The 23,778-nt window shown below is 43.6% G+C and overlaps 1 protein-coding gene and 1 long non-coding RNA gene across 9 annotated transcripts; one reads left to right on the top strand and one right to left on the bottom strand.

Annotated features, from left to right (window-relative positions):
* Positions 1 to 813: 813 nt before the first annotated feature.
* On the top strand, positions 814 to 23,623 carry kat6b (K(lysine) acetyltransferase 6B). 8 transcript variants are annotated; one of them, XM_068582776.1, is made up of 17 exons: positions 814 to 1,072; positions 3,174 to 4,032; positions 8,033 to 8,141; positions 9,725 to 9,840; positions 10,069 to 10,150; positions 10,650 to 10,779; positions 11,113 to 11,168; positions 13,194 to 13,315; positions 13,997 to 14,109; positions 14,237 to 14,378; positions 14,517 to 14,678; positions 15,239 to 15,332; positions 16,856 to 17,087; positions 17,372 to 17,531; positions 17,959 to 18,237; positions 19,106 to 19,397; positions 19,509 to 23,623. In XM_068582776.1, the coding sequence occupies exons 2-17, from the start codon at positions 3,415 to 3,417 to the stop codon at positions 22,316 to 22,318; spliced, it is 5,517 nt and encodes a 1,838-aa protein (XP_068438877.1). In that variant the 5' UTR covers positions 814 to 1,072; positions 3,174 to 3,414; the 3' UTR covers positions 22,319 to 23,623. The 8 variants fall into 8 exon arrangements, with proteins under 8 accessions (XP_068438877.1, XP_068438869.1, XP_068438873.1 ...); XM_068582768.1 differs by having other exon boundaries at positions 11,113 to 12,071; XM_068582772.1 differs by lacking the exon at positions 814 to 1,072 and adding an exon at positions 1,073 to 1,096 and having other exon boundaries at positions 11,113 to 12,071.
* On the bottom strand, positions 5,486 to 11,411 carry LOC137789332 (uncharacterized). Its single transcript, XR_011077832.1, has 3 exons — positions 11,353 to 11,411; positions 11,085 to 11,222; positions 5,486 to 6,483 (listed from the first exon to the last, which is right to left on the bottom strand). It is a non-coding gene; the product is annotated as an uncharacterized lncRNA (long non-coding RNA).
* Positions 23,624 to 23,778: the final 155 nt, after the last annotated feature.

Below are 23,778 nucleotides of genomic sequence, written 5' to 3'. Positions count from 1 at the left end.
TAAATGGCAAACAGAACTCTGAATGATCCAAACGCTTTGCTAAATGGGGGAGAAACGCAGGTAAATACAAATAAACATCGATGAGGTCATCAAGGTAATAATAAGAGCATTTGATGAAGGTGCAGCACAATGACAAAAGGACTATTAACGTGGGAACAGAAATCAAATTACACAGACTGTCTTTCATAAGGGTTAAATGTTTTCTTTTGAGATCTTTTCAAAGCCTCCTATACGGTACAGTATGTGTTTATAATCAGATGGGAAGTTACCAATTATCTCTCTAATTACATCTGAATTACTGCATGAAAAATTAGCTTTCTGGCATTTTGTAATGCTCCTAAAGAGTTGGTGTGTAAGCGACGGGAGTGCAAAATCTAAAGAATGAAAATTTAATGATCTACATTATTGCTAACAACTATTGCTCTTCCTCGGGCATGGTGAAGTTAATTAGCAGATTATGGTGTTAGTGTATGATATCCCATACTGCCCTTGGTAGACTGGCCAGGGCGAGAAATAGTTCAGTTTAAAATAAAAAGCTATGTGTTTATAACACAAATAGTCACATTTGATCTTCTGTCTACTGCACACCAATGGAAGTTAAAAAATAAAAAAAAGCCCTAGGGAATAAATGTTAACATTGGTGTAAAAGTAGCAGTGCCTTATGAAGCCTGCAGAGACTAATCCACCAAAAATATGTAGTGTAAAAATGTTCCTCTTGGCTCATCACTGGACATGTTGATGGAGGAGAGGGGGTGGGGGGGGAAGTGAAATTGACAATATCATTGTAGGAGCGCACTAAAGGGGCGACGGTCCGCTCCACTACACTGAAGTAGGGATGTCTACAGTGGGAGAAGAAGAAGGGGGAGGGTACCACTTTGTCACAGGCTGCTATGTAGATTAACCTTTCAATTAGTTGTTATCAGGTCCTCTCCATGTCTCGGCGCGAGCTTCTCAGCCTTCGTTTCAAGAGATCAAATCCCACGAAATCGCTTGGATATGTCGCTGCACATGTATCCTTCGACGTTTCTCCGATAATGAAGAGGAGTATCCGAGGGGGGGAAAACTTGAAGAGGTAAACTACCAGCAAATATTTACGGTAGACTATGCCCTCGTTTTTCTTTTTTTCTTCTTCTTCTTCCTTTCATAAGCTTACTAGTTATCTTCACCCTTGCATGAAACTTGGCGTTAATTTGTTGTGTCTTTCTCGCCCACGGCGGCGGCAGATTTAGATAGGTCGGTTTTGCGTAACATCCAACAAAACGATGTGGAAAAATCCAAGGAGGCTGTGTATCATTTCCTAATAAAATATGGAAAACGAGAGCGGAGCTGAAGCTGAGAAATGGGAGCTAAAGAAACTAGCGATACATAATTGAAAAGCAGTGATGAAGGAGCTGCTCTTCCGGCAGTCGTGTTAACTTGTATTCCCCGATGAACGTCTTTTTTCCCTCCAGGGCTCACTATTTTCCCTCATTGGAGATATTTGATAGTTAATGGGTGATAAAGAGGGCATGCCATCATTGCACAGCGCAACACAGGACGTTTATTATGTCGCTTGCAGACGTGGAGAGAGAGCTACAACGCAACGTTTATTTATCGCCGCCAATTTAACGTCACATAGTTGAAATGTTAAATATCAGGAGAATTACGGCTCCTCTCGGGGAAATAATGAAAAGGGAGGAAGATAAAGAAGGGGGGAAGGAGGCGATAGCTGAGACACGTTTAGCCTGCAGGAGTCTTGAATATGCTACCTGGAATTTATATGATATAAAAATGTGTTTCACTTTAAATCCGCGCGTGAGCCTTTGCAGGTTTTTTATGCAAACAAATGATAGATTTAACAAACAGCCAATTAAAGTCTATAATGTTCCAAATCACTTTCAAGTGTAACCAACTGTTTCAAGGAGGAACCTAAGTAAAGGTGGGCCGGCGTTAAACGGTTTGCAAATGAGGTTAAATATTTATCTCGTTTAGTCGTCACTCAGCCAGTTTGTGCCCGTTATAGTTTATTTATGCTTTTATGGTGTCCCGCCACTGCGGTTTGCAGCTGTAAGTCCAGATATTACGAGTGTTTGAGGTAAATGATATCCATTTATCACTGACGGCACCTTAAGAGGCGGGTCAATTGAGTGAAGTGACAGATCACACAGCCAGTGCCGAGCCTCCGAGAGTGAGCTCATACATAAAGATTGACATGTGCTTTATCAAACCAGAAATCGGATCTTGTCTTTACAGCCAATATTGAAGTTGCTAGGGAGGGCACATTAGTGTAGGTAAGGTTTAATGAGACTCCATTGGATTGTAATCAGCGTCATGTCGGATTCATGTAAACTACAACATTGTAACAAAATGGCGACTGTTTAGGTGACATCAGTAATGCTGGAAACACTGTCATTTATCAGCGGAGCACAACTCTAGGTTTGTTGCGTAGTTGTTACCGGGGTTTTTCCTCCGCTAAGCGGCTTGGGGGTTATTCGCAGACGTGTCTCAAACGTCCGGCAGCTGTCAGGAAGTGAGCATTGATTATACATCTCGTCATTAAAAAAGCTCGCGCCGATCAGTTTCTTCGTTGCGGACGTCGAGCTGTCAAAAGTCGCGTGCGGACAAGTAACGGTTAAAGTTTACGTGTGATCTCTTTTCTGTGTGTGTTTTTAGTCAGTTCATGTGTGTTTAGACTGAGACATGTTCCCGTGACATTTTGGAAGATTACGTGCTGCAGAAATAAATGTGAACTTGTTTTTTTTTTTGTTTTTTTTTTATGTCGACGAGCAGTCTGAAATTGAAAACATTTATCCGTCGAGGAGACTGTTTTATACTTTTTCACAACTCTATAGAAGTTTTCTAGCAACCTGTCACAGTGTTTAAACTTACTATTTTTGTTCAAAATAATGGTCTCTTTGGAAATGGACATCTGGTTTGGTGTGTGGATTATAGTGTCAGACTGGATTAAGTCACTCGAATTTCTTCAGCAACCATGACAGCTCCTGCATCTGTTTTTATGCATCTGTTTCTCATGTTTTAACACATCTTAAACGCCCTGCATTCTTCTGGTTGAGCTTTTATTTCCAATAGGCTAGTTTAGAGAATGTGAATATAAAGAAATAACCAGCTATCACAGGGGAGATTGTATTTTACAAATGTGTTTGACCAGTTTGTTTTTCCTTCTCTCTTTTTAGATTTGATCTGGAGTTAAATAAATAAAGCCTCAAGTCAGTCAGTATCTACCATTGTGGAATTTACTCGTGCCAACTTTTCCTCAAGACCAATGTCAGATACCCAGGATTGAGAATACATTTGTGAATGCCGGCGTGGAGCGTAACTTTTCGACCCTACTAAGGATGTGGATGTATCCCGTGTTCAGCTGCAGAAAGGGGGAATCTGTATGGATCGCATTTTTGTGAGTGTAATTGTTCAACCATGGTAAAACTTGCCAACCCTCTGTACACGGAGTGGATTCTTGAAGCAATACAGAAAATCAAAAGGCAAAAGCAGAGGCCTTCAGAGGAGAGAATTTGTCATGCGGTGGCCACCTCGCATGGACTGGACAAGAAGACCGTCCTTGAGCAGTTGGAATTAAGTGTTCACGATGGCTCTATTCTCAAGGTTACAAATAAGGGGAGCGCCTCCTACAAGGACCCAGGAAATCCCGGGAGAGTTGGATCAATCCCGCCTGCAAACGTGTCTGTGCCATCAAAGGAATCTATATGGAATTCAAGTGATCTGCGCCATATTGATTGGAATAAAATACTCAAGAGGGCCATCGAGGCCCTGGATGATACCCATGGCTCTTCACTGAAGAACATCGAGAGGTATCTGAGGAACCAGGATGACCTCTCAAACATTGTTGTTAACCCTGCTTTCCGGCAGCGGTTACGGCTGGCGGCCAAGCGGTCGGTTAACAACAGCAGGTTGTCAAAAAACGGCCCGCGGTATAAGCTCAGCCACGGCAGTGCGGAGGGAAGGGGCTCCAGGTGTCCAAGTGCTTCCCCCTTGGTCCTGTCGTCCGTGACACTCCTCCCCCATGAGCGAGACCAGGTACACACACCTTGGCCTCTGCATTCTCACTCTGTTCTATCTCATGCTTAACCTCAACTTACCGTGGAGCAGTTGTATGCTGCTGTTACCCTGCTGTTACTACATAATAGTACACTTTTCTGCCAACATTTCTTTCCAAGCACGTTATTGATTTCAACCTTCTCACAGCTCTAACACGTAGTAAAGTGCTCTTTTGCGAGAGCTAAGGACTTTTTTTGTAACTCAAACGGTGGCATTTCCATGATGTCATTACCAAGGAGGAAGTTGGAAAGTTTGGGCCACAACTGAGTGGCATTTTTCTTGATGGGAATTGTATTACTGATCGTAATAGTTGGGTCGCTAGATTGGTGGGTCAGAAGCAACGCCACTAGAGCGCGTCCCTGTGGGGCTGTGATGTTGTTTATCTCCATAATATGAGAGCTTGGATAATCAGAAAGTCATGCCGACAGTGTGTGGAAGGGAGTCTGCTGTAGGCTTCCCACTGCTTATGTAACTCCAGCCTAATGACCTTTAGGGATGTGGCTGGCAGTCTTCTGCGGAGCGAAGCATTAGTAAAAGATTTTGGATATTATATTGCTAACTTATGAGAGTATGAGCACAAACTAGTCGTCACAAACGGCGCTGAGAAATGGCAGCTGAAGAATGTGTTGCAGGACAGAATATTCTCGGTCTGAATGCAGCTGTCAGGACTTTTGTGCTAACAGAGCTGCCCCACAGAGAGGAAATAAAACCATATAAACAAACTTCTAGGTTGCAATGTTTCCGCTGCTTTTAGCACCTCAAGGGTGGTTTACAGAAACCGTATCTCTATTGTTAGTGCTAAGCTACAACACACTACAGACAAAAGTCTGTAAAATGACAGCATTTTTCTACGTGCTTCGCAATTTTAAGACACAGTTAAGTGCAGGAGATGGAAATAGTTGTCATTGTATGGCCCTGAAGTGCAGTGTACAGTCATCTGGATAGTTTGTTGTCAGGGCTTTTTGCAGATCGCGTGTCGAGATGAAGTGCGGTCTAATAGTTTGTGCACAAGTTATGCAGCTGAAGTGGCTATAGAGCAGCATCAGGCAATAGAGATGTCGCCCTGCTCCCCACCAGTTTCACAGTGAATAATCAGGAAGCGACACCTTGATACTGCAGCCACAACTGTGACTGTGTCTGTGGTCAGGCCAAAAGTGAAACTGAGAACTGTTTAGAGACGCAGTGTCCTGCGATAGTTCTCATAACCGAGGAAGGCCTGCTGTTTTCCATTTGGAACATTTCAACCTATTGCTCCCAGCCTGATGACATCACCTCGCCCAGTCCAGGTTTACCCGTTCACTTCAAAGGATGAGACATCTCTGCCTGTTCAGTTGTTGAAGCACAAGTGTGTGTGTTGAGAATATGAGATACTTTGAGGTAAAAAAAGAAAAGAAGAGCAGTCTTGGTTTAGAGTTTATTAGATTCTGAAGAGACTCTGGCAGGAACAAAGGCAAGGAATGAGGTTTTTTTTCCCTGCTGCGTTATGCAACCACTTGTGCTCTCTCTCTTTCTCTCTCTACCAGCAGTTTTCTAATAGGACCCCACCCCCTCACTCAGGACAGCCTGCTCTTTTGAAGCAGCATAATTTCCTGTAATATACTTAATTTAGAATCCCCAAGTAAATCATCAGCATCTCTTCAGCTGTGTTTGTTTCTCTCTCTTTTCACATTTTTGTGCTGTGCAGATTTCAAATTGCTATTGGTTTTAATCACCAGGCCTAAGAATATTCCTGATGGAAATTAATTCTCCAGTTCCTGGATTAGACTTCATAGCTCAGTCAGCAGAGACTATTTTATGAAGTGAAGACTTATTTAAAAAAAAAAAAAGCTTGCCTATCAGCTCTGAGCATTTCATCAGCAGATGCACAGGCTGCATATTAGCTCTGATGTCGTATTAATTTCAAGGTCTTTACACTAATGTTCTTGCTTGTGTCTATAATTCTCTTGTATTAATTATATTTGTGATGTTTGTTTACCCAAAATCTAAGTTTTAAGGCTCTCGAAAAAAAATTAACTCTGTGATTTCATAATCGATATGACACACGTACTTTTTGTACGTAAACAAATTGTAATAATAACTCTGAAGTAACCACAACACTGAGGCCTTTCTTTTTTGTAACGCCTTTGGCTGCATATTTTAGCAGTGATAACATAGACTGGCTTGTGATCAAGGGCAAAATTACAATATTTCTCCATTTATCTCTGCTTTGGGCAAGTGTGATTTGAACTTTGATAAGCTCTAATTTGACAGTCTTTGTGCAGTCCAGTTAACAAACCATTGGGGGTACATGTAATGCAGCAACTAAGTTTTTTTTTTTTTAAATTTAAATATTGATTCATCTTTTCAATTATTCCTTTAGTCTCTGCAGTGTCTGAAAATAGTGAGTGAAACGGATTGTCTTCACTTTGGTTCTGTTGTCCAACCAGCAGTCTGAAACACAAAGATATGCAATTTACAACTATAAGAAAACATAGAAATAGTCAGGTGTGAGAAGATGGCACCATAGCTGTTGACGTTTTGGCTTTATAAACTATCTAAACATATAATTAATTCTCAAAACTATTGGTGAGAAATCCTGTTGTTGGAATACATTTTTGTAATGTGATACTGATACCATTGATTACTTTACACAGGCTACACCTGTAGAGTATAACATTATCACACAGTAGCATTTCAGCGTTTTATGTCCATAATCACAGCTGTGTGAGCAGCAGTCAGCATCTAATGGCAGTGGCAGCTTTCAAATATTGACCTGGCAGGTTGCAAAATAGAGTAATCATTGATGTGGCAGTAAACTGCTTCCCCTCACCGTAACGGCTAATTGATACAACAGCCAGGAACAATGACAAAATCCCCACTGTGTCCTTGCGGCATTTCCCTAGGGTTCATGTGGATGCTGTGACAGGTTAAAACGATGCCACTGTCTTGTGTTTGTTGACTGACTGGGGAGGGTGGCATCCCCCCCTAATTTAACTATAGGGTGAGGAGATCACGACCAACAGATCTGTCAAAGTCGCACATTTTGTTGCGTTCACGATGCTGATCTGCGTCATTGAAATCAGGAACTAATTATGGGCATCCCCAGAGTGCCCTTCAAAACTCCAGCGAATTGACGAGGTATTGTGTAAAGTGATGAGGTGGGTTATTTATTGTCACACCCATGTGACTTTATTTTCCGTACAGAACTTCCTCCCAAGCAAAGGAAGGAGGCAGCAGTTTGTCTGATGCTCCTCTCGAGTCTTGTGGACATGATCTCATATTTAAAGGGACGCCTCATGAAAGCCATATTACGTCAGTGTGGGTTCAGTCTGGTCGTGATTCCAGCCAAAGACTGGTCCAATTTTGACCGGCTGTTTTATGAATAGATGACACAAAGTCTCCCCCAGTTTCCTCTGTGAAGTCGGCCTCTTCTCATTCTGTGTCATCAATGGGGAAATCCTCTTAAACCTTCAGCTCATATTTTAGTTCTTCTGAACTTAACCGTAAGCCCTTAAATGAGTATTTGTTCTGAGACTTGCAACATTTACAGTGGATCATGGCAGTAACAATGAGAGCATGTTTTATTATTGAGGTAATTTGATTACATGCTGGTTAATCCTTTCAGACTGGAGTGCAAGCTTTAAGAATTGGATTAAGCCCTTAAACTATGATTACTAAGTTCACTTACCCATTCATGTAATGGATAAAGGAGGTGGATCTCAATATCTCGGTGGACGAGATTCATTTATTATTTATTTTCTACTCTGTGATAACTCCTTTTTTCATTCCGTGAGCTTTGTAGTTCATATTTGTGTGCCATTTCATTAAATCACGCACTGGTTTTATTGTCTTGCATTAACCGGCAGTAATTCTACAGAGATCTTGAAAATCCCGACGAGATGAAATGTCCAAAAACAAACCGGCTTCCAAGCACTTCATACACAGCCTGTGCCTGTTTCTGTTTTTTAAACAGTTTGTCTCTGTTTGTGTTCCCACCCAGCTCCGGGTTGACCCCATCCCAATATGCAGTTTCTGTCTTGGAACGAAAGAGTCAAATCGGGACAAGCGGCCAGAAGAGCTGCTGTCCTGTGCAGACTGTGGGAGCAGTGGTAAGTCGCCTTGGAGGTTCTCACGAGCCACAACATACTGCATGTAGTCTGGACAAAACCATTGGTATGTGAGCAAAGGCTCAAAAGCAACCGTGTGACTGTATGGTAGGAACAACAGTAAGTAGTTACTCAATGTACATGAGTATATGGCATTTATGCAAAATCCAATTTATAATATAAAATGCAATGAGCTGTAATCATTCATTTGGAGCGTAGGATTTTGTCATTGTGTAACGGTATTCATCATAACATTCCAAGTCTATGAGCAATACAATAATATATCATTTTTTGCCATACACTAATGAGAAATGGTAACTTTTCAATAGTAGCAAGGAGGGCTGAGTGACAGGGATAATATATTCTATCAAGGTATGTCTCATTACAATTTAATATCACAATAGTTATATATGTGATGTATGCATTTTATTGTAATTGTTGTTTTCAGCATACCAGATGTTTATATAACTAGATGAAAATGTCTTGGATGCAAATGTTTTACCTGACAAATCATTGTACCCAATGATGCAAAAATCCTCCAAGTCCAATATTTCCATAAAACATTGCTGCTCATTGATTTACAAAATTGCCTGCAACAACCTAAGATATCAAAGCTACCTTTCTGTATAACAGTTGTAGATAAATCTGTGTTTTGTTGACAAAATTCTATTATCTCTCAATATAATGGATATTATCATATCTCCAAACCCTGGCTGCTTGCAGCAGTTCTCAGCATCGGTTGGGCAGATGTCACATTCTTGCTCCACATTTTCCCCTGTCCTTTAAGGGATTTATTGGTAGAACAATGTTCAAATTAAGTGGCTGAAGGGATCCAAATTGCTTGCAACCCTCAGTGGGCTAAAGAAGGGCAGATGCTCTATAAGTGGCCATTAGAATCTGAAATCACCCAAGTCATTTTCGCTCAATTCAGGTTCTTCTTATAGAGTGCACCAGGCACAGCGGATCAAAGATCAACCCTTTTCTCTCTGCAGATTGGTGGCATTTCCTTTACTGTTCTTTCATTCCAGACAATACTGCTACCAACCCCCATATAAAATTACCTCTGCCAAGGAGTCATTTATGTTTGAACAATTATTTTAAATGCCGTAAGGAATTGTTCTCCTGGTGACATTTTTATAGCTCAAATTTGACTTGAGTAGCGTCGAGGTGGTTTTCATTAACTGCTCGTAGTGTACACAAATTGTGCTCTCACTGTAAAACAGCTGTTTTACTACCATGTGAGGGAGAAGGCAAGCTTTTACATGACTTTCATGGATCGACTTCCATTAGAATGAGTGCTGCTACTGTTTCTGCCTCATTAAGATCAAATTATCTGTAATTAGCAGCTCAGATGTTTGATCGTACTGTTTTTAGACCCCACTTGTGGTGGGGAGGGGGAGAACGAAGTGTCGCGGACATTCAGTACAGGCACACCATTGTTTTTGTTTTTTTTGATGATCTAATATGTTAACGTTTAACCAGACTGTGTGGATAAATGAAAAGCCTCTGTGTCTCTAGTTCTGTGACACAGTCGCCGCTAGGATAAAATGTGTTATGCTAATATGAATTTTCTATTGCTTCTGAAGGGCATCCGTCATGTCTGAAGTTTTCCCCCGAATTAACCTCAAATGTGAAGAGATTACGATGGCAGTGTATTGAATGCAAAACCTGCAGCTCCTGTCGAATACAGGGGAAAAATGCTGTAAGTATAATGTCGTATACATCCTAACACACCATTTATCTGTGTAGTTGGCTTGGAGGTAGATCCCTTTTGGTGAATCCCTGAGGATTTGTTGGTTTTTCAGATTTGTAAAGCCTCTCCTGTGCACAATTGGGCTTATTTTTCCAAAAAGACTTTAAATGACACGGGGAGGGTGTTGCATGTATGCAACAGGGACATCCCTTACACATGCCTGCTGTTGCCTTTCAGGATGAGATGCTATTCTGCGATTCATGTGATCGGGGCTTTCACATGGAATGCTGCGACCCGCCGCTTTCAAGAATGCCAAAAGGTGAGGTGTTTACACTGTCTGGCTTCTCTGTTTCCCTCTCTGCTGTCAATTCAAAGCCTTTTCTTCACAGACGGCCGTTTGGGGCTGTCACTCAGCACACAGTGAGGCAACGATGGCTTATTAGAAGCTTTGCATGCATATCAAATTATTCCAGCGTCCCCGGGGAGATTTGCTATCTCTGGATTACAGTACTGACCCTACAGCGAGGCTTGTAATGACGGCGCACGTACTGTAGAAGGACATTTGGCATACGATTCATACAAGTCACATAACTTCGCTCAACAAGCTGACACAAAGTCTATTCCACTGGACAGAGAATTGACCCAGTGTTTTTCTTATGGATTTTCGCTTTGTGCTGAGTAATTAATTGTCATTGGGAACTGGCAAGATTCTCGCCAGCTCTCGGTATTAAAGGAAATGTTTCAAATGAATGTACTGTATGTCCTCTGAATTGATGAACCCACTCAAACGGTACTCCCTGTGTTTGGACACCTTCCAGGTACCTGGGCCTGCCAAGTCTGCAGGCCGAAGGAGAATGGGAAGAAACTGCTGCACAAGAAAGCCGATCAGATCAAACGTCGATATGCAAAGCCAATCGGAAGGCCCAGAAATAAGCTCAAACAAAGAATGTAAGTGTGCACTGATCTGAATAACTGTTTCTTTTTGTCAAAAGGAATATTCATAATGGTAACATTTGTGTTGTTTTCACTGTGTTGGTGAAGCTAGTTTAACAAGATTATACATTGTTGGTAGAGTACTTTATAACATTGTATCAAATTTAAGAAGTTATTCACATGCAAAGTGACTCGTAACTGTACATGTCAGATAAATGCACGGGAGTGAAAAGGAATTGGTTGAGTTGCATAAAATATGAAAATACATCTACCTCAAAATCATACTTAGATATAGTACTTGACTAACAGTGAGATCTGACCTTCTACGTCAATGTTTTGTCTTCGCAGGTCTGTAACCAGTGGTGACGGCTCCATGGTAGCACTTGGAGGAAGGGGGTCACCTGGTAGGGGTCAAAAGATTACCGTCTGTTCCACACCTTCATCTGGTCATGCTGCATCTGTGAAGGACGCCAGAGACAGATTGGCTGTTGCAGACCCCTGTTGTGTGGTCGACGCCACCCAATTCACCACTTCCACCCCCACCACCACTCCCCCCCTCACGCCCACCTCCACCCAAGCTACACTCACCGTTAACAAGAAAACCAAAGGGCTTATCGATGGGCTTTCCAAATTCTTTACCCCTTCCCCTGTGGGCCGTCGCTTGCGAGCTGTAGCCATAGAGTCACCCGCCAAACAGTTAAGCTCGAGAGACAACGGTCTGCCCAAACTGTCCATGCCACCAGAGCCGTTTGCCTTTGCTGCTGACGCCACTCAAAAGATAACCCCCTCTTCCTCTGCACTTCCCACTCCCACTTTGCCGGGACTTAGCCCCCCATCGCAGGTGTCCAGCAGCTCCACCTCTGCTAACTCGCCCCAGAGCTCCTCCAGCCTGTCTAGTGTTCCTTCCCTGAGTAGTCTCTGCAATAGCAGCCAACTTAAGGGACTGTTTGACGGACTCTCTCACATTTATACTACTCAGGGACAGTCGCGGAAAAAGAGACTACCTTGCTACGCACCGCCTAAGCGCATGAATCATAAGCAGGATTCAACCCATGCGTCCAAAATGGGGCCCCAGCGCCTTGGAAAGAATGAGTTTAATAAAAATAGGTTACACTCCTCATCTGCTGGGCCGGGCCGACCCAGAGGACACCCATTTAAGATGGTCAGTCATTTCAAACGTAATCCCTTCCTTAAAAAGCACAGGACGCTAGGCAGGCTGAGGTATAAAGTGAGCCCTCAGAAGGGAGCCCCCTCACCAGGAAAGGGAGACTTGACAGACGGAAGAATTAAGCCTGAGAATAATCATGGTAAGCAAGGCTTGAAACTCCAGCCAAGACCTGCGTCTCCACACCTTTAAGCTTCTTCTTCATATTTTTTTTTTTTTTAAAGCTTGACACTCGCAGTTATTATTTTTTTTCCCAGACTAGAGCTAATCTTTTCTTTGAGAAGACACCCTCAACATTCTAACAGACTACTAATCTTCTGCCTAATTTGAATTCTTTTAGTTTCTTAACCCAGTTTCGTTGCGTTTTTGACTTGGCTGCGGCGTTTACGTGGCTTCCATCCTCTCGCCCGTTGGCTTTTGTCATAGTGCATGGCCCACTAACTCCCTCATGTTGCTCCTTGCTCTGTCCTTGACCCTCTGCAGTAGTGCGCACGTTGTGATCACTACTTTGTACAGGCTGTAGTCACATCAGCGGTCTTCATCATCCCACCTTCACTCTTAAAATCACTGTCTCCACTCAACCTCACTTCCAGCGGTCATTAGACACATACAATCCAGTGATTCACCCACCCAAGTTGACTCAGAGCTGACATGATGATTATAGCCAAAAGTGCAGTAACCCTTACATTTCACTGTCTTTGGGAATGAAGTCATAGTTTATAAAGATAACACATAGGAAAAACAAATGGATATATCTTTCAAGCAGTTCTAAACAATATACTGCACAAACACTACTTACCCCAGCAGCACATTTCCATAAATATGTTAATGACACATCACGTCCACTTATAATGGGTTTTTGTTTTGGTGGTTATGTCATGGTGTTGATGTCTTTCATAAAATTACTGCCTGCTTTCCAACATCAGTTGCTTTTCATGTCGACACTTGCTCCCTTCACTGCATCTGCTTCTTCATTCATGGGAAACTGTCTTGGTGGATGACTAAGCACATGAAAGCGGTTACGCAATTAGAGTGATTTAGTTTCACTTCATTACATTAGGGATTTTCATATAAACATGCAAAGATGATACATTATGAAATTCCACAGAGACACGGCCTCAAACAGGCTCAGCAGCAGTACTCACAGTATAAGCACATTTGCATAGAATGCATTTATGAGATTATTCAGCCAAGGCTGCTTCAAACAGCTCGGTATTGATGTGCTATCTGATGTGTTGATGTTGTGTTATTGTACCTGCAACAGGGCACAACGGGGAGCTTCGCGTGAAGCAGGAGGCCCAAGCCGACTTTGCGGCAATGTCCAGAGAACACGTGACAGAGGAGGACATTGAGATGTTCACTCATGTTCAGGACGTCGGCGTGCAGGTGAGAACAATGAGAAAGCAGCTAAACATTTTAAAAACTAAGGGGTGAACATGGGCAGCGCAAAACATATACACTGTAAAAGCTGTCCACTATTTAACATATTGTTCAATGGTCGATACATAGAAGTTAGTAAAGTATATTTCAGTGACATTTACATTCCAGTCGTCCTTTGTTTATATGGTTTAGCCATTCCTGCAGGTATTTTCAATAGCTGCATCCTGTGCCATCCTTTTAATCATGGAAAAAATGTAACGAAAGAGCAATCAACTTAATTACCAAATATACTCATTGCCAAATTCACATGAGGATTTGAAAATAGCCACACTACCCCAAACGTTTGTTTTGTAGCCGAGAACCTTTTGTTATATATAAAGGTTTTACAAAATATTGTATAATGTTCTTCCATTCCATGAGTTTGTCGCTTTGGTCTGGCTTCCCCAAATATTAACCCAATTATCTTCAGTTCAGGCTCAAAAACCAACCCACATGACGAATAAGTATTTAACATCTTACTCGTGGCAGGTTTTGGTCCGATTTAATTAGATCAAGTTTAATCACAATCTTGATTTGAGGATTTTTGTCAGGTTACTGTTTTCATGCAGTGGTTATTAGAGAGACTGTAAGATTGGATCATCTGGGTTACCGTATTCATCCATTTGCTTTTGTTCAATCTTCTTACAGAGAACTGGATCTCTGATGAACACAGACTCCATGCGATGCCCTGCCCTCATTGAATTTGGGAAGTATGAGATTCAAACCTGGTACTCGTCGCCTTACCCTCCTGAATATTCAAGGTTAATGCTGCTTTTACTCAACAAATAATGACAGTGTCTTTGTTATCGAGTTGCATTTTTTTTCAGTGTCCTTTTTTTAAAAAAAAAAAAAGCTCTAAACCGCATCTCTTTCTTTTGTCTTTGTCAGATTACAAAAGCTTTATCTGTGCGAGTTCTGTCTGAAGTACATGAGGAGCAAAAACATTCTCCAGAGACACACAAAGAAGTGTGGCTGGTTCCACCCACCAGCCAATGAAATCTACAGAAAGGATGACCTTTCCGTATTTGAGGTCAGCTTCCCTTTACAGCAATAAAGCAATAACTGTATGCTGCATGAGATTCCACTGAATGGGTTCTGGGAAGAGGAGGAGGGAGAAAATGGGAACTGTTTGAACAGTGTCCTCTTGGTCTTTTTATTCCATGTTTAGGTTGATGGAAATGTCAGCAAACTATTCTGCCAAAACCTCTGCCTGTTAGCCAAGCTTTTCCTGGATCACAAGACCTTGTATTATGATGTGGAGCCTTTCCTCTTCTACATACTTACAAAGAATGATGAGAAAGGCTGTCATCTTGTGGGCTATTTCTCCAAGGTAAGAATTACTGAGTGATTATATGGCAAATGAACGAACACCGCACATCATTATTTCATGCTGATACTGATAAAGTAAAACCTCACTGTTTGAATTTATTCACTGTAGTGGTTAAATGGTGAGTCGATTTAATCGATTAGCCAGGCAAAAATCTAAAAAAAATCTATTCGGTTACAGCTTCTTTAGTGTGAGGTATTCCTGCTTTTTGTCTTTTGTTACATCATTGTTTATTTGTTATAATAATGTAAAATAAATGAAAATGCAATAGGATGATGATATTTATGGCAAACAGTTTGTCACTACCATGTGACAGTTTATTAATGTAAACGAAGAATCAAATAATCTAAGACCAATTGACAGATTAACCAACAATAAAATAGTCATCATTTGTTGTCGCTACAATTCAGAACCGAGTGATGCGTTTTTAAAATAGCTTCTCGCCCTGTGTGTGAGGCGTGCATGTGCTTGTGCACAGCTTTAGACAAGGACAATGGCAGGTGCAGTAAATTGCCAGCTTCAGCAGAGCGCTGACATACTTGATCTGTTTCTCCTTCCCTCAGGAAAAGCTTTGCCAGCAGAAGTACAATGTCTCCTGCATAATGATCATGCCTCAGTACCAAAGGCAAGGATTTGGAAGGTTCCTTATTGATTTCAGTAAGTTCTCTAATGCTTTTTTAGACCACTGAACAGATTTTTTTTGTTTTTCTTTATTGGCCTTAACAAACAATTTCAGATTAAGGGGTGAATTTGTAGCTTGTGGCAAGGTGCTGTTATTTGGTTAAGGCTTTGAAGTAGCCTAATCAAGAGCATTCATGAACAGTATTTAGGCAATCACAGAAGATTAGGAGTGATAAATATAACGTTCTAGCTGCATACATTATGTGATGGCCAATAGTATTTCTAAGCCTCGACCGCTTTTTCACAGAAAATGCCCCCAATTCACTCTCCTTGACTCGTGATGAGGTGTAGATCCTGCTTTTATGTTTCAGCCCAGTAAATGCAGCACATACAATATTTAAAGCCTTGCGGTCCACTTTGAAAAACAGTCGCTGCCTTGAGTGGATTTCTGTGTTTAGGCAGGCATTTTTTTTGTCATTATAGACATTTTATTGTTTTGAAGAGTTGTCTCATTGCTGTGTGTGTGGGTGTGTGGGTGTGGAAAGGGAAAGGAGCGAGTGCAGGGAGGCCGCCTGGTAATGGAGCATTTGATTTCCTGTTCACTTTGGGAGCCATTGAGACACTGAGATGCAAGAGGATCTGTGATATTGAGAGTGTGCTGATAACAAAGACAGGGATTAAGGGAGATTGAACACAGCTGAGTTCTGAGCTCTTTGAAGGCTTTATTGGAAAATGTAGCTTTGGAGCTGGAAGTTGTTTAGATTAAGATTTTCTGTTATATTAGATTGTATCAGAGGAACACTTTGTCTCAGGTAGCTCTGAGAGCAGAGCATTAGTGGGCGCCTGTGTGAAAAGTGTTCCCTTTCAAATCATTATCCAAAGAACTCAGAGCAGCTCTTTTGTTTTGGGTTTATTAATGATAATATTTTTGTAAAGTGACTTTTTTCAATTCATTTATTTGAATATTCATTTTTAAGTGTTTGTTATCACAGGCGCCTCTTCTTAGCTTTAGTAATGAATATTGTCATAATTACTGCAATATTATGTGTTCACTGTTTGGTGATTAGATTTGCTTGTTTGGTTCTCTGTAGTGGGTGCACATTAAAAGGCATTAATTAATTTCATGCCGCTCATAATGGATGACCCTTGACAGGGCCGCTATAAAACTAATTACACACAGATACATATTAGTTTTTTTTTCTTGTTCATTATCTCTCCTAAGTGCAGTCTCTTGTGAGCAATGACATCCAGCTGCTTCTCTGTTTCGCTCTGTCGCTTTGTTTCCTCTTAACTCCCCTCTTTAAACCTCCTTTGTTGCCCTTGCCAGCATGTATCATAGCTTCTGACAGAGGTTGAAGGAGAGTAAAACTGATTGCCTTGCCTCCCTTTATATTATTTGAAGGTGAAATCCCAACCAGGGTTTGGTGTCACATCCTTACATGAATATGTAATGCATAAGGGAGGAGGTGTAGCGATTGACTTGCAATCTGAAATAGCCCAGCAGCAGCCTATAGCTTGACTAAAGCATTTTGTTTTTTGTTTGAATCTTGTCTTTTTAGGTTACCTTCTCACCAGGCAAGAAGGACAAGCCGGCTCCCCGGAGAAGCCGCTGTCAGATCTGGGTCGCTTATCCTACCTGGCATATTGGAAAAGTGTCATACTGGAGTACCTTTATAAGCACCCAGATAAACACATCAGTGTTAAAGGAATAAGCAGGGCCACTGGGATGTGTCCACATGACATCGCCGCTACTCTCCAGCAGCTCGGCATGATTGACAGACAGGATGGCAGGTCAGTTTCCGAGCCGCAGTCTCCTTCAGCCTGCGCTGCCGCTTCTCTATGCTGTCTGACTTATCCAGGCCAGCGGGTATTTTTAACAGCGTATCCATTAATGCAGCTGAATATTGACAGAAGTAAGTCAGGTTAAGCACCCCCAAGGACACGGAGCACCTGCTGTCCCAAAGAGCTCGTCTTTGTGCTCGCATTCAGCCACACATCACCCTCTGTCTAACCTAGCTAGCGCGTCGCTTCTTTTGTTGACATTAACTCATTGTATTCTCCTCACTGTGACCTAGGATTGTGTTGATCAGAAGAGAGCGATTGATTCAAAGGCACACGGAGATCCTGAGGGCTAACCCGCATCGCAACGAGGTAGAACCCCACGCCCTGCGCTGGACACCTTCTACGACGCTCAACGCCGTCCTGTCTGAGGAGGAGAGGGAGGCAGAGATGGATGTGAGTTTCCTTGTTCAATCATGAGACACTAGTTATTTGTTTACACTTGCCTGCAATGCTGTTATTGGATGTTTGTTTGATTAGCTGGAGAGTTCAAATAGAGGCCATTAATGGGAAAAGCATTATCGCTGTCAGCAGGCATCTAATGTTGTGCAAAATTGCCCTAAATCAGTTACTACATAATTGATGGTGCTGAATATTCCATGAAATGCAATCTTTCCACGGTTGCTTAACGGAAATGTTTCCTCCATGACGGGCACGTATCCAATCAGGACACTGCTCTTATTATCAGGAGAAACCTGCAGTGATTTATTTGTCATGATGTTAATTCCAATCTCTTGTTTTCCCATTAGCCTCATTGCTCAGATGTTGGAGCTGTGCGTGCGCCTTTCCCAGAGATAATGTGTCTTGTCTGTTTAATTACCAGGCTGAGCGGCTGAAAGAGCAGGCCAGTTGCTGGGAGAAGGAGGAGAGGGAGGGCTTCATGATGACTCACGGTAGCAGGCAACCTCTCACGAAGGTCCGCTGCAAGGTTCCCTACAGGACCTACGAACGCCGCTCTGCACTGTCCTGGACCAGGCGCATCCAGCAGTTGGAGGAAGTGAGTGATGACGAAGCCGATGATGATGACGACGACGACGATGACTCCGATGGCTCACCACCCATCCTGACAAAAGCCCATGCAATGCTTGCAGCCAAGAGAAAGGTGACTTTTATTGTTTGTTGACATGAATCATGCCTCTTTTACATCACCACAATGCAGCTATTACCCTTCGGTGGGAATATTTCATTGACTATCTGGAGTTTTATTGTTGGACAAAGTGGGATTGAATGTATATCATTAGATATTTTCCTTCATTAGAGACCAGGTTGTGTACTCTAGTGAGACGGAAAGGTTTGATAAATATTCATGAATTCAGTGGAGGGTTCAGTGGCTTCCTCCTGTCATCTGGAGCCTCCCTGTGTGCCTGCAGCTGTAGATAATAGATTGTGTTTTCACTGCTGGTGTCGAGACTGTGCAGGCTAAACCTTGTACTACTGTCAATGGTCATGGTTAATTTACTGCCCTCCTCTGTGCTTCTTACATCTGTTTTTTCTATATGGCACTGCCCCCTTGTGTTGGAGATAATATTACATGATGTCAGTGGAACCGTTTTAACAAAACCAGTATGGAAACCAGAAAAGAACAACACAGGCTGCTTGAGTTTGTTCAGTGAATTAGTTACAGTATTGTTTTGTGACATTCTTCTTGTGAAGGATTTCGGATATGAAAGTGTTTGAGTTGCAGGCTGCCGGTGAGATACAACTGGAGAATGTAAAATATAGACCATGGTTTCTGCTTACTCTGCCCGTCTAATTTGTGGTTTTCCACATCGGGCTGCAATGCTCAAAGATTTAGTCTCGCAGCGAGGTTTCAACATTTTTGTATTTAGCGCAAAAGCCTGTGTGAATTTCTGCTATATACTCCTGGCGGTCATCCACCTCTTGCCCTTTAGTTCAGTCTTTACAAAACTACTCTACTCTAATGGCGCTTTTATTCTGTTTTCATTGGTTTCTTTTTCATTTGCTTTCAGAGAACCATTGTGCTCAAAAAGAGAGGGCGTAAAAGAAAGCGAATAAACAGCAGTGTAACAACAGAAACCATCTCTGAGACGACTGAGGTGCTGAATGAGCCGTTCGACAACTCGGAGGATGAGCGTCCTATGCCCCTGCTGGAGCGCACCTGCAGAGTGGGCGAAATGGGAGAAGAAGACGAGGAGGAGGAACAAGAGGAGAAGACACCAATTACACCAATGAAACGCCGGAGAGGTCGTCCGAGGCTGGAGAAAAATGCACAAAAAGACACACTTGAACACTGGAATGAAGGTATTTGCATACTGACTGTCATACAACTACAATGCACCATCTTGTTTCTTAGAACATTGTTTTATAGCAGTGTTCCAGAAAATTTAAGTGAGTTTCATTTCCATACTGCAGGGGCTAACGTCATGTCGAAGAGACCCAGCAGACCCCGTCCAGTGAAGCGGAAGAAAGGCTGGCCGAAAGGAGTAAAACGTGGCCCTCCTAAATGGAGGCTCAAGAATGAACGAAAGCTGGGCTTCAAGCTCAACCTCTACACGCCCCCTGAAACTCCGATGGAGGCAGAGCAGCACCATATTCACACCGAGGAAGCGAAAGAGGAGCCAGACCAGGATATTGTCAGTGCCGATGAGGAGTGCAAAGCCGGTCGAGGCTCGGCTAGTCCAGATATAACGCTAGAGAGGCTTCTCTCTGAGCCCCCGAGTCCTGTTGACCATGGCTCCCAGAAGTCCAGCTCCCCTGAAGGATCGCCGGTGGCTTCTCCGGTGTGCTCGCCTGCCGCCTCACCTGCCGCCATGTCCTCCAGGCTCGAGGACAGATGTGATTCCCCGGAACCGCCTGAAGATGACCAGCGAGAGTGTGAACCCGGGCAGGATTCCCCAGCCAAAGATGTGGAGCACAGCAGGGTAGAATCACTGGAGAATGACAACGCACAGGATGATGAGGAGGACGAGCAGCGAACTCGAATAGAGGATCAGGATGCAGATGATGAAGATGACAGTCACAGCAAGACTGCAGCACCTGAGAGCATCAAAGCAGACCTTGAACAGAGTTTGAAAGAAATACCCGACTGCACCCCAGCTTTTTTAGACCCGAAAGAAGACAATGACTCCGAGTTGAGTCAGCAGGCGTCTACAGTACCGTGTAATGAAGAGGAACCAGCGACAGCGGCAGAAAGCATCCAAGAGGCAGTGACAGAAACGACAGTAGCAACACCACCACCTGAAGCAGTAGCAATCGCTTCAGTTGCAGCTGTAGACTCTGATAATCCTGTAGACTCTGAGTCGGAGGAAGAAAGCACGTCCAGTCCTTGTCCGAATCACCCAACTCCTCAGCCTGCAGAGCGGCCATCACTCAGTCCCGTGCTGAGGGACGAGCCACCCATCTGCACAGAGATTGACTCGGAGACGGCCCAAGCTGTTCAGTCCTTGACGCAGGAGACTGAGAGGGAGAATGTTTTTTGCGTGGAGAGCCAAGAGCCCTGCAGGACTCTGCCGACCTACGCCCACGTGGCTCAGAGCCCCCAGCTCACCTCGCTGGATGACTGCCCGCAGTCGGACCACAGCAGCCCCCTTTCCTCTGCTCAATCGCATCCCAGCCAGTCGGTGCGCTCCGTCAACAGCCCGGCGGTCTCCATCCTGGAGAGCGGCTACACTCAGATCAGCCCCGACCACAGTGCCATCTCAGTGCCCTCGCTCCACAACATGGAGACGAGCCCCATGATGGACGTGCCGTCGGTGTCGGATCACTCGCAGCAGGTGGTGGACAGTGGTTTCAGCGATCTGGGCAGCATTGAGAGCACCACTGAGAACTACGAGAACCCCAGCAGCTACGACTCCACCATGGGGGGCAGCATCTGTGGGGCAGGCCCCTCCCAGAATAGCTGCTCCTATGGAAGCATCCCCCCCAGCGGCTTGGCCCAGAGCAGCTGTGCCGTGAGCCAGCAAATGGCCGCCGTCAACCCCGGCAGCTGCGGGATGATTCAGCAGAACAGCCTGAGCTCGCCGCCTCACTGCAACGTCAAGTCGCCGCAGGGCTGCGTGGTGGTGGAGAGGCCTCCCAGCAACAGCCAGCACAGTCAACACAGCCAGCGCAGCCAACACAGTCAACACAACACCCATAGCAGGCACGGCCCCCACAATCAGCACAGCCAACACAATCAGCACGGTCCACACAATCAGCTAAGCCAGCATAGTCAACTCAATCCCCACAACCAGCATAGTCACCACCACAATCACCACCTGCAGCACAATCAGCTCAGCCAGCACAATCAGCACGCTCAGCATAGCCTTCACAATCAACACAGTCAGCACAGCCAGCAGCAGCCCATGGCACAGTGTGCCATACCCACCAACTTCACCACCACCATGCAGCTGGCAGACATTCCTGAATCTGGCAACCCAAATTTTGCCCTCTACGAGAGGATCAACCATCAGGGGGAGTACGGCAACGGGCATTATTCTCAGTCGTCGGGCCTCAGTCTCGCCAAACTGCAGCAGTTCACCAACACGTTTATAGACCACCCTCACTCGCTGCCTTTCAACCACTCGGCCTCACACCCCATCACATCTTATGCAAACACCCCATCGCTGTCGTCCCAGCACTCCAGCCTGGTCTCTTTGTCCCAGACCCAGCATCGAGTCCCCAACCCGCAGGTGCAGGCCACCATGACCCCGCCCCCGAGTCTCAGCTCTCCGTCGCCCATGATGCTGCAGCGCAACATGGGCATCCCGCCCTCGCAGCGGATCCAGCCCCAAATGGCCTCCAAGAGTCACATCTCGGCACGCTCCAAGTCCGCCCCGCTGTCGCACCACCACCAGCAGCAGATGTACGCTCGGCCGCCGCAGGCCGTGCCCATGCAGGCGCCGTCCAGGACGCTGGCCGCCATGCCGCGCATGAGCGTGAACATCATGCCGGCGCCGGGCTACAACGTCAACTCCATGAACATGCCCTCGCTCAACGCCATGAACGGCTACGGCATGAGCCAGCCCATGATGAACAGCGGCTACCACGGCAACCATGCCTACATGAACCAGTCACCCCAGTACTCTATGCAGATGGGCATGATGGGAACACAGCCATACCCCCAGCAGCCCATGCAGGCTCCACCACATGGCAACATGGTGTACACTCCAGCTGGTCACCATGGTTACATGAACACAGGCATGTCCAAGCAGACCCTGAAAGGGCCTTTCATCCGGCGGTAACTCCCCCGCAGGACTCCGCTGGTCCTTCTCACGTGCATTTTGCTGTTTAAAGATGCACTGATCTGGCCTTTTGCTTTCTGTTTTTCTTTCTTTCTTTTTTTGGTGTCTTTTTTTTGTGTTGTTTGTTATTGTTTTATTACTTAAAAACCAGCAGCAGCACTTGGAAAGAATGCAAAAATGTTCATCAAACGAGTAGATTTGAAGCTAATGTTAAAAAGTATTTTTGTTTCTCCAGATGGGAAGCCTTACATCATTACGATGAAAATCTATTTAATTAGTGTTTGTGTCTCTGATGTGTCTTTAGAGCAGGCGGGTTCAGAGCTCGGCGGTAGAGATTTCATCAGTGGTCTTGCAGTCGTGTAGCAGCCTCAAATGAAGCCATTTAATGTGCCTGCTACAAGTGGAGTTAGTGGCCGTTTGAACCTGTTCAGTGTACCTGTCTAACAGTGCTGACAATTAGTTTGTACTATACTCATGCCTTTGTATATTTAAATTATTGTACTTATTTTGTAAAGTGACAACTAGCATGCTTCAGTCTCTGTTAGTGACAGTGCATTGAGTAGTACTGTACAAGTGTTGTGCTTAATAGCAAGCCATTTTAAAGATATCTGGCCTTTATTAGGTTTCCCTCCGCAGGGAGAAAGATAAAACTATATTTTGTTAATTCTAATAATGTAAAAAAATGTAAACTTAGTCCTGTTTTATGTTCGATTTGAGAGGTTTTATTGCTATGTATGTATAATTCTGAAGTCTTTTGTAACAGATCTCCTTGAGGCAGCTTTCTGTTTAATAAAGCAGACTGATTTCTGTCAAAATAACAAAGCATATCTCAGTGTTTGTACCCTGAAAAATTCTAAAACATTTCAAAAGGTTCAGAAGTGTGGCAGAATTTAAAATAACTAAATGATTATAATGATGAATAACAATAAAGAAAATATAAATTTAGTCCAAAGTTGATATTTTACATAATGCCTTTAAAGCTACGTTTTCATTCCATCTGTAGATTTGTTTTCTATCTTTATAAAATGTTGGATTTATATTTTACCGAAGTGTAGGAGAATAGAGCCTGTGAATAGACCAAACTAAGCTAATGGATTGCATGTAAAACGCAACTTGTACTTGTGTTTATGTTTATATTGCTCTTTTGTAGCCTTTGTACCTGTACAGAGTTGCTGGTAAGAACAGGAGGGAAATACCTGGCTATGTGCACAAAAATCAGACAGAATGACATTCTTGTATTTATGACTTTTCTCCTTTTGTCAGTCACTTAAAATGCTGTACATTTTAGCATAAGAATAAATTATGATTGACCATGTACTTGATTGTTCTCCTTTTAATTTGAAATATTCATAGATTTAGAATATGTCGTAGTCCAAGCAGCTGTTTTCTCTGCAGAAAAGTATTTTAATATTAAAAGAAGTAAATGACTTGGACTTCACTGCTCTGAGACTTCATTTACT

The sequence above is a fragment of the Clinocottus analis genome, unplaced genomic scaffold (genome assembly GCF_023055335.1).
Source record: "Clinocottus analis isolate CAN_PGR_092001 unplaced genomic scaffold, fCliAna1.0.p SCAF_19, whole genome shotgun sequence".
Taxonomy (NCBI): domain Eukaryota; kingdom Metazoa; phylum Chordata; class Actinopteri; order Perciformes; family Cottidae; genus Clinocottus; species Clinocottus analis.
This window is presented reverse-complemented; position numbering and strand designations above follow the sequence as displayed.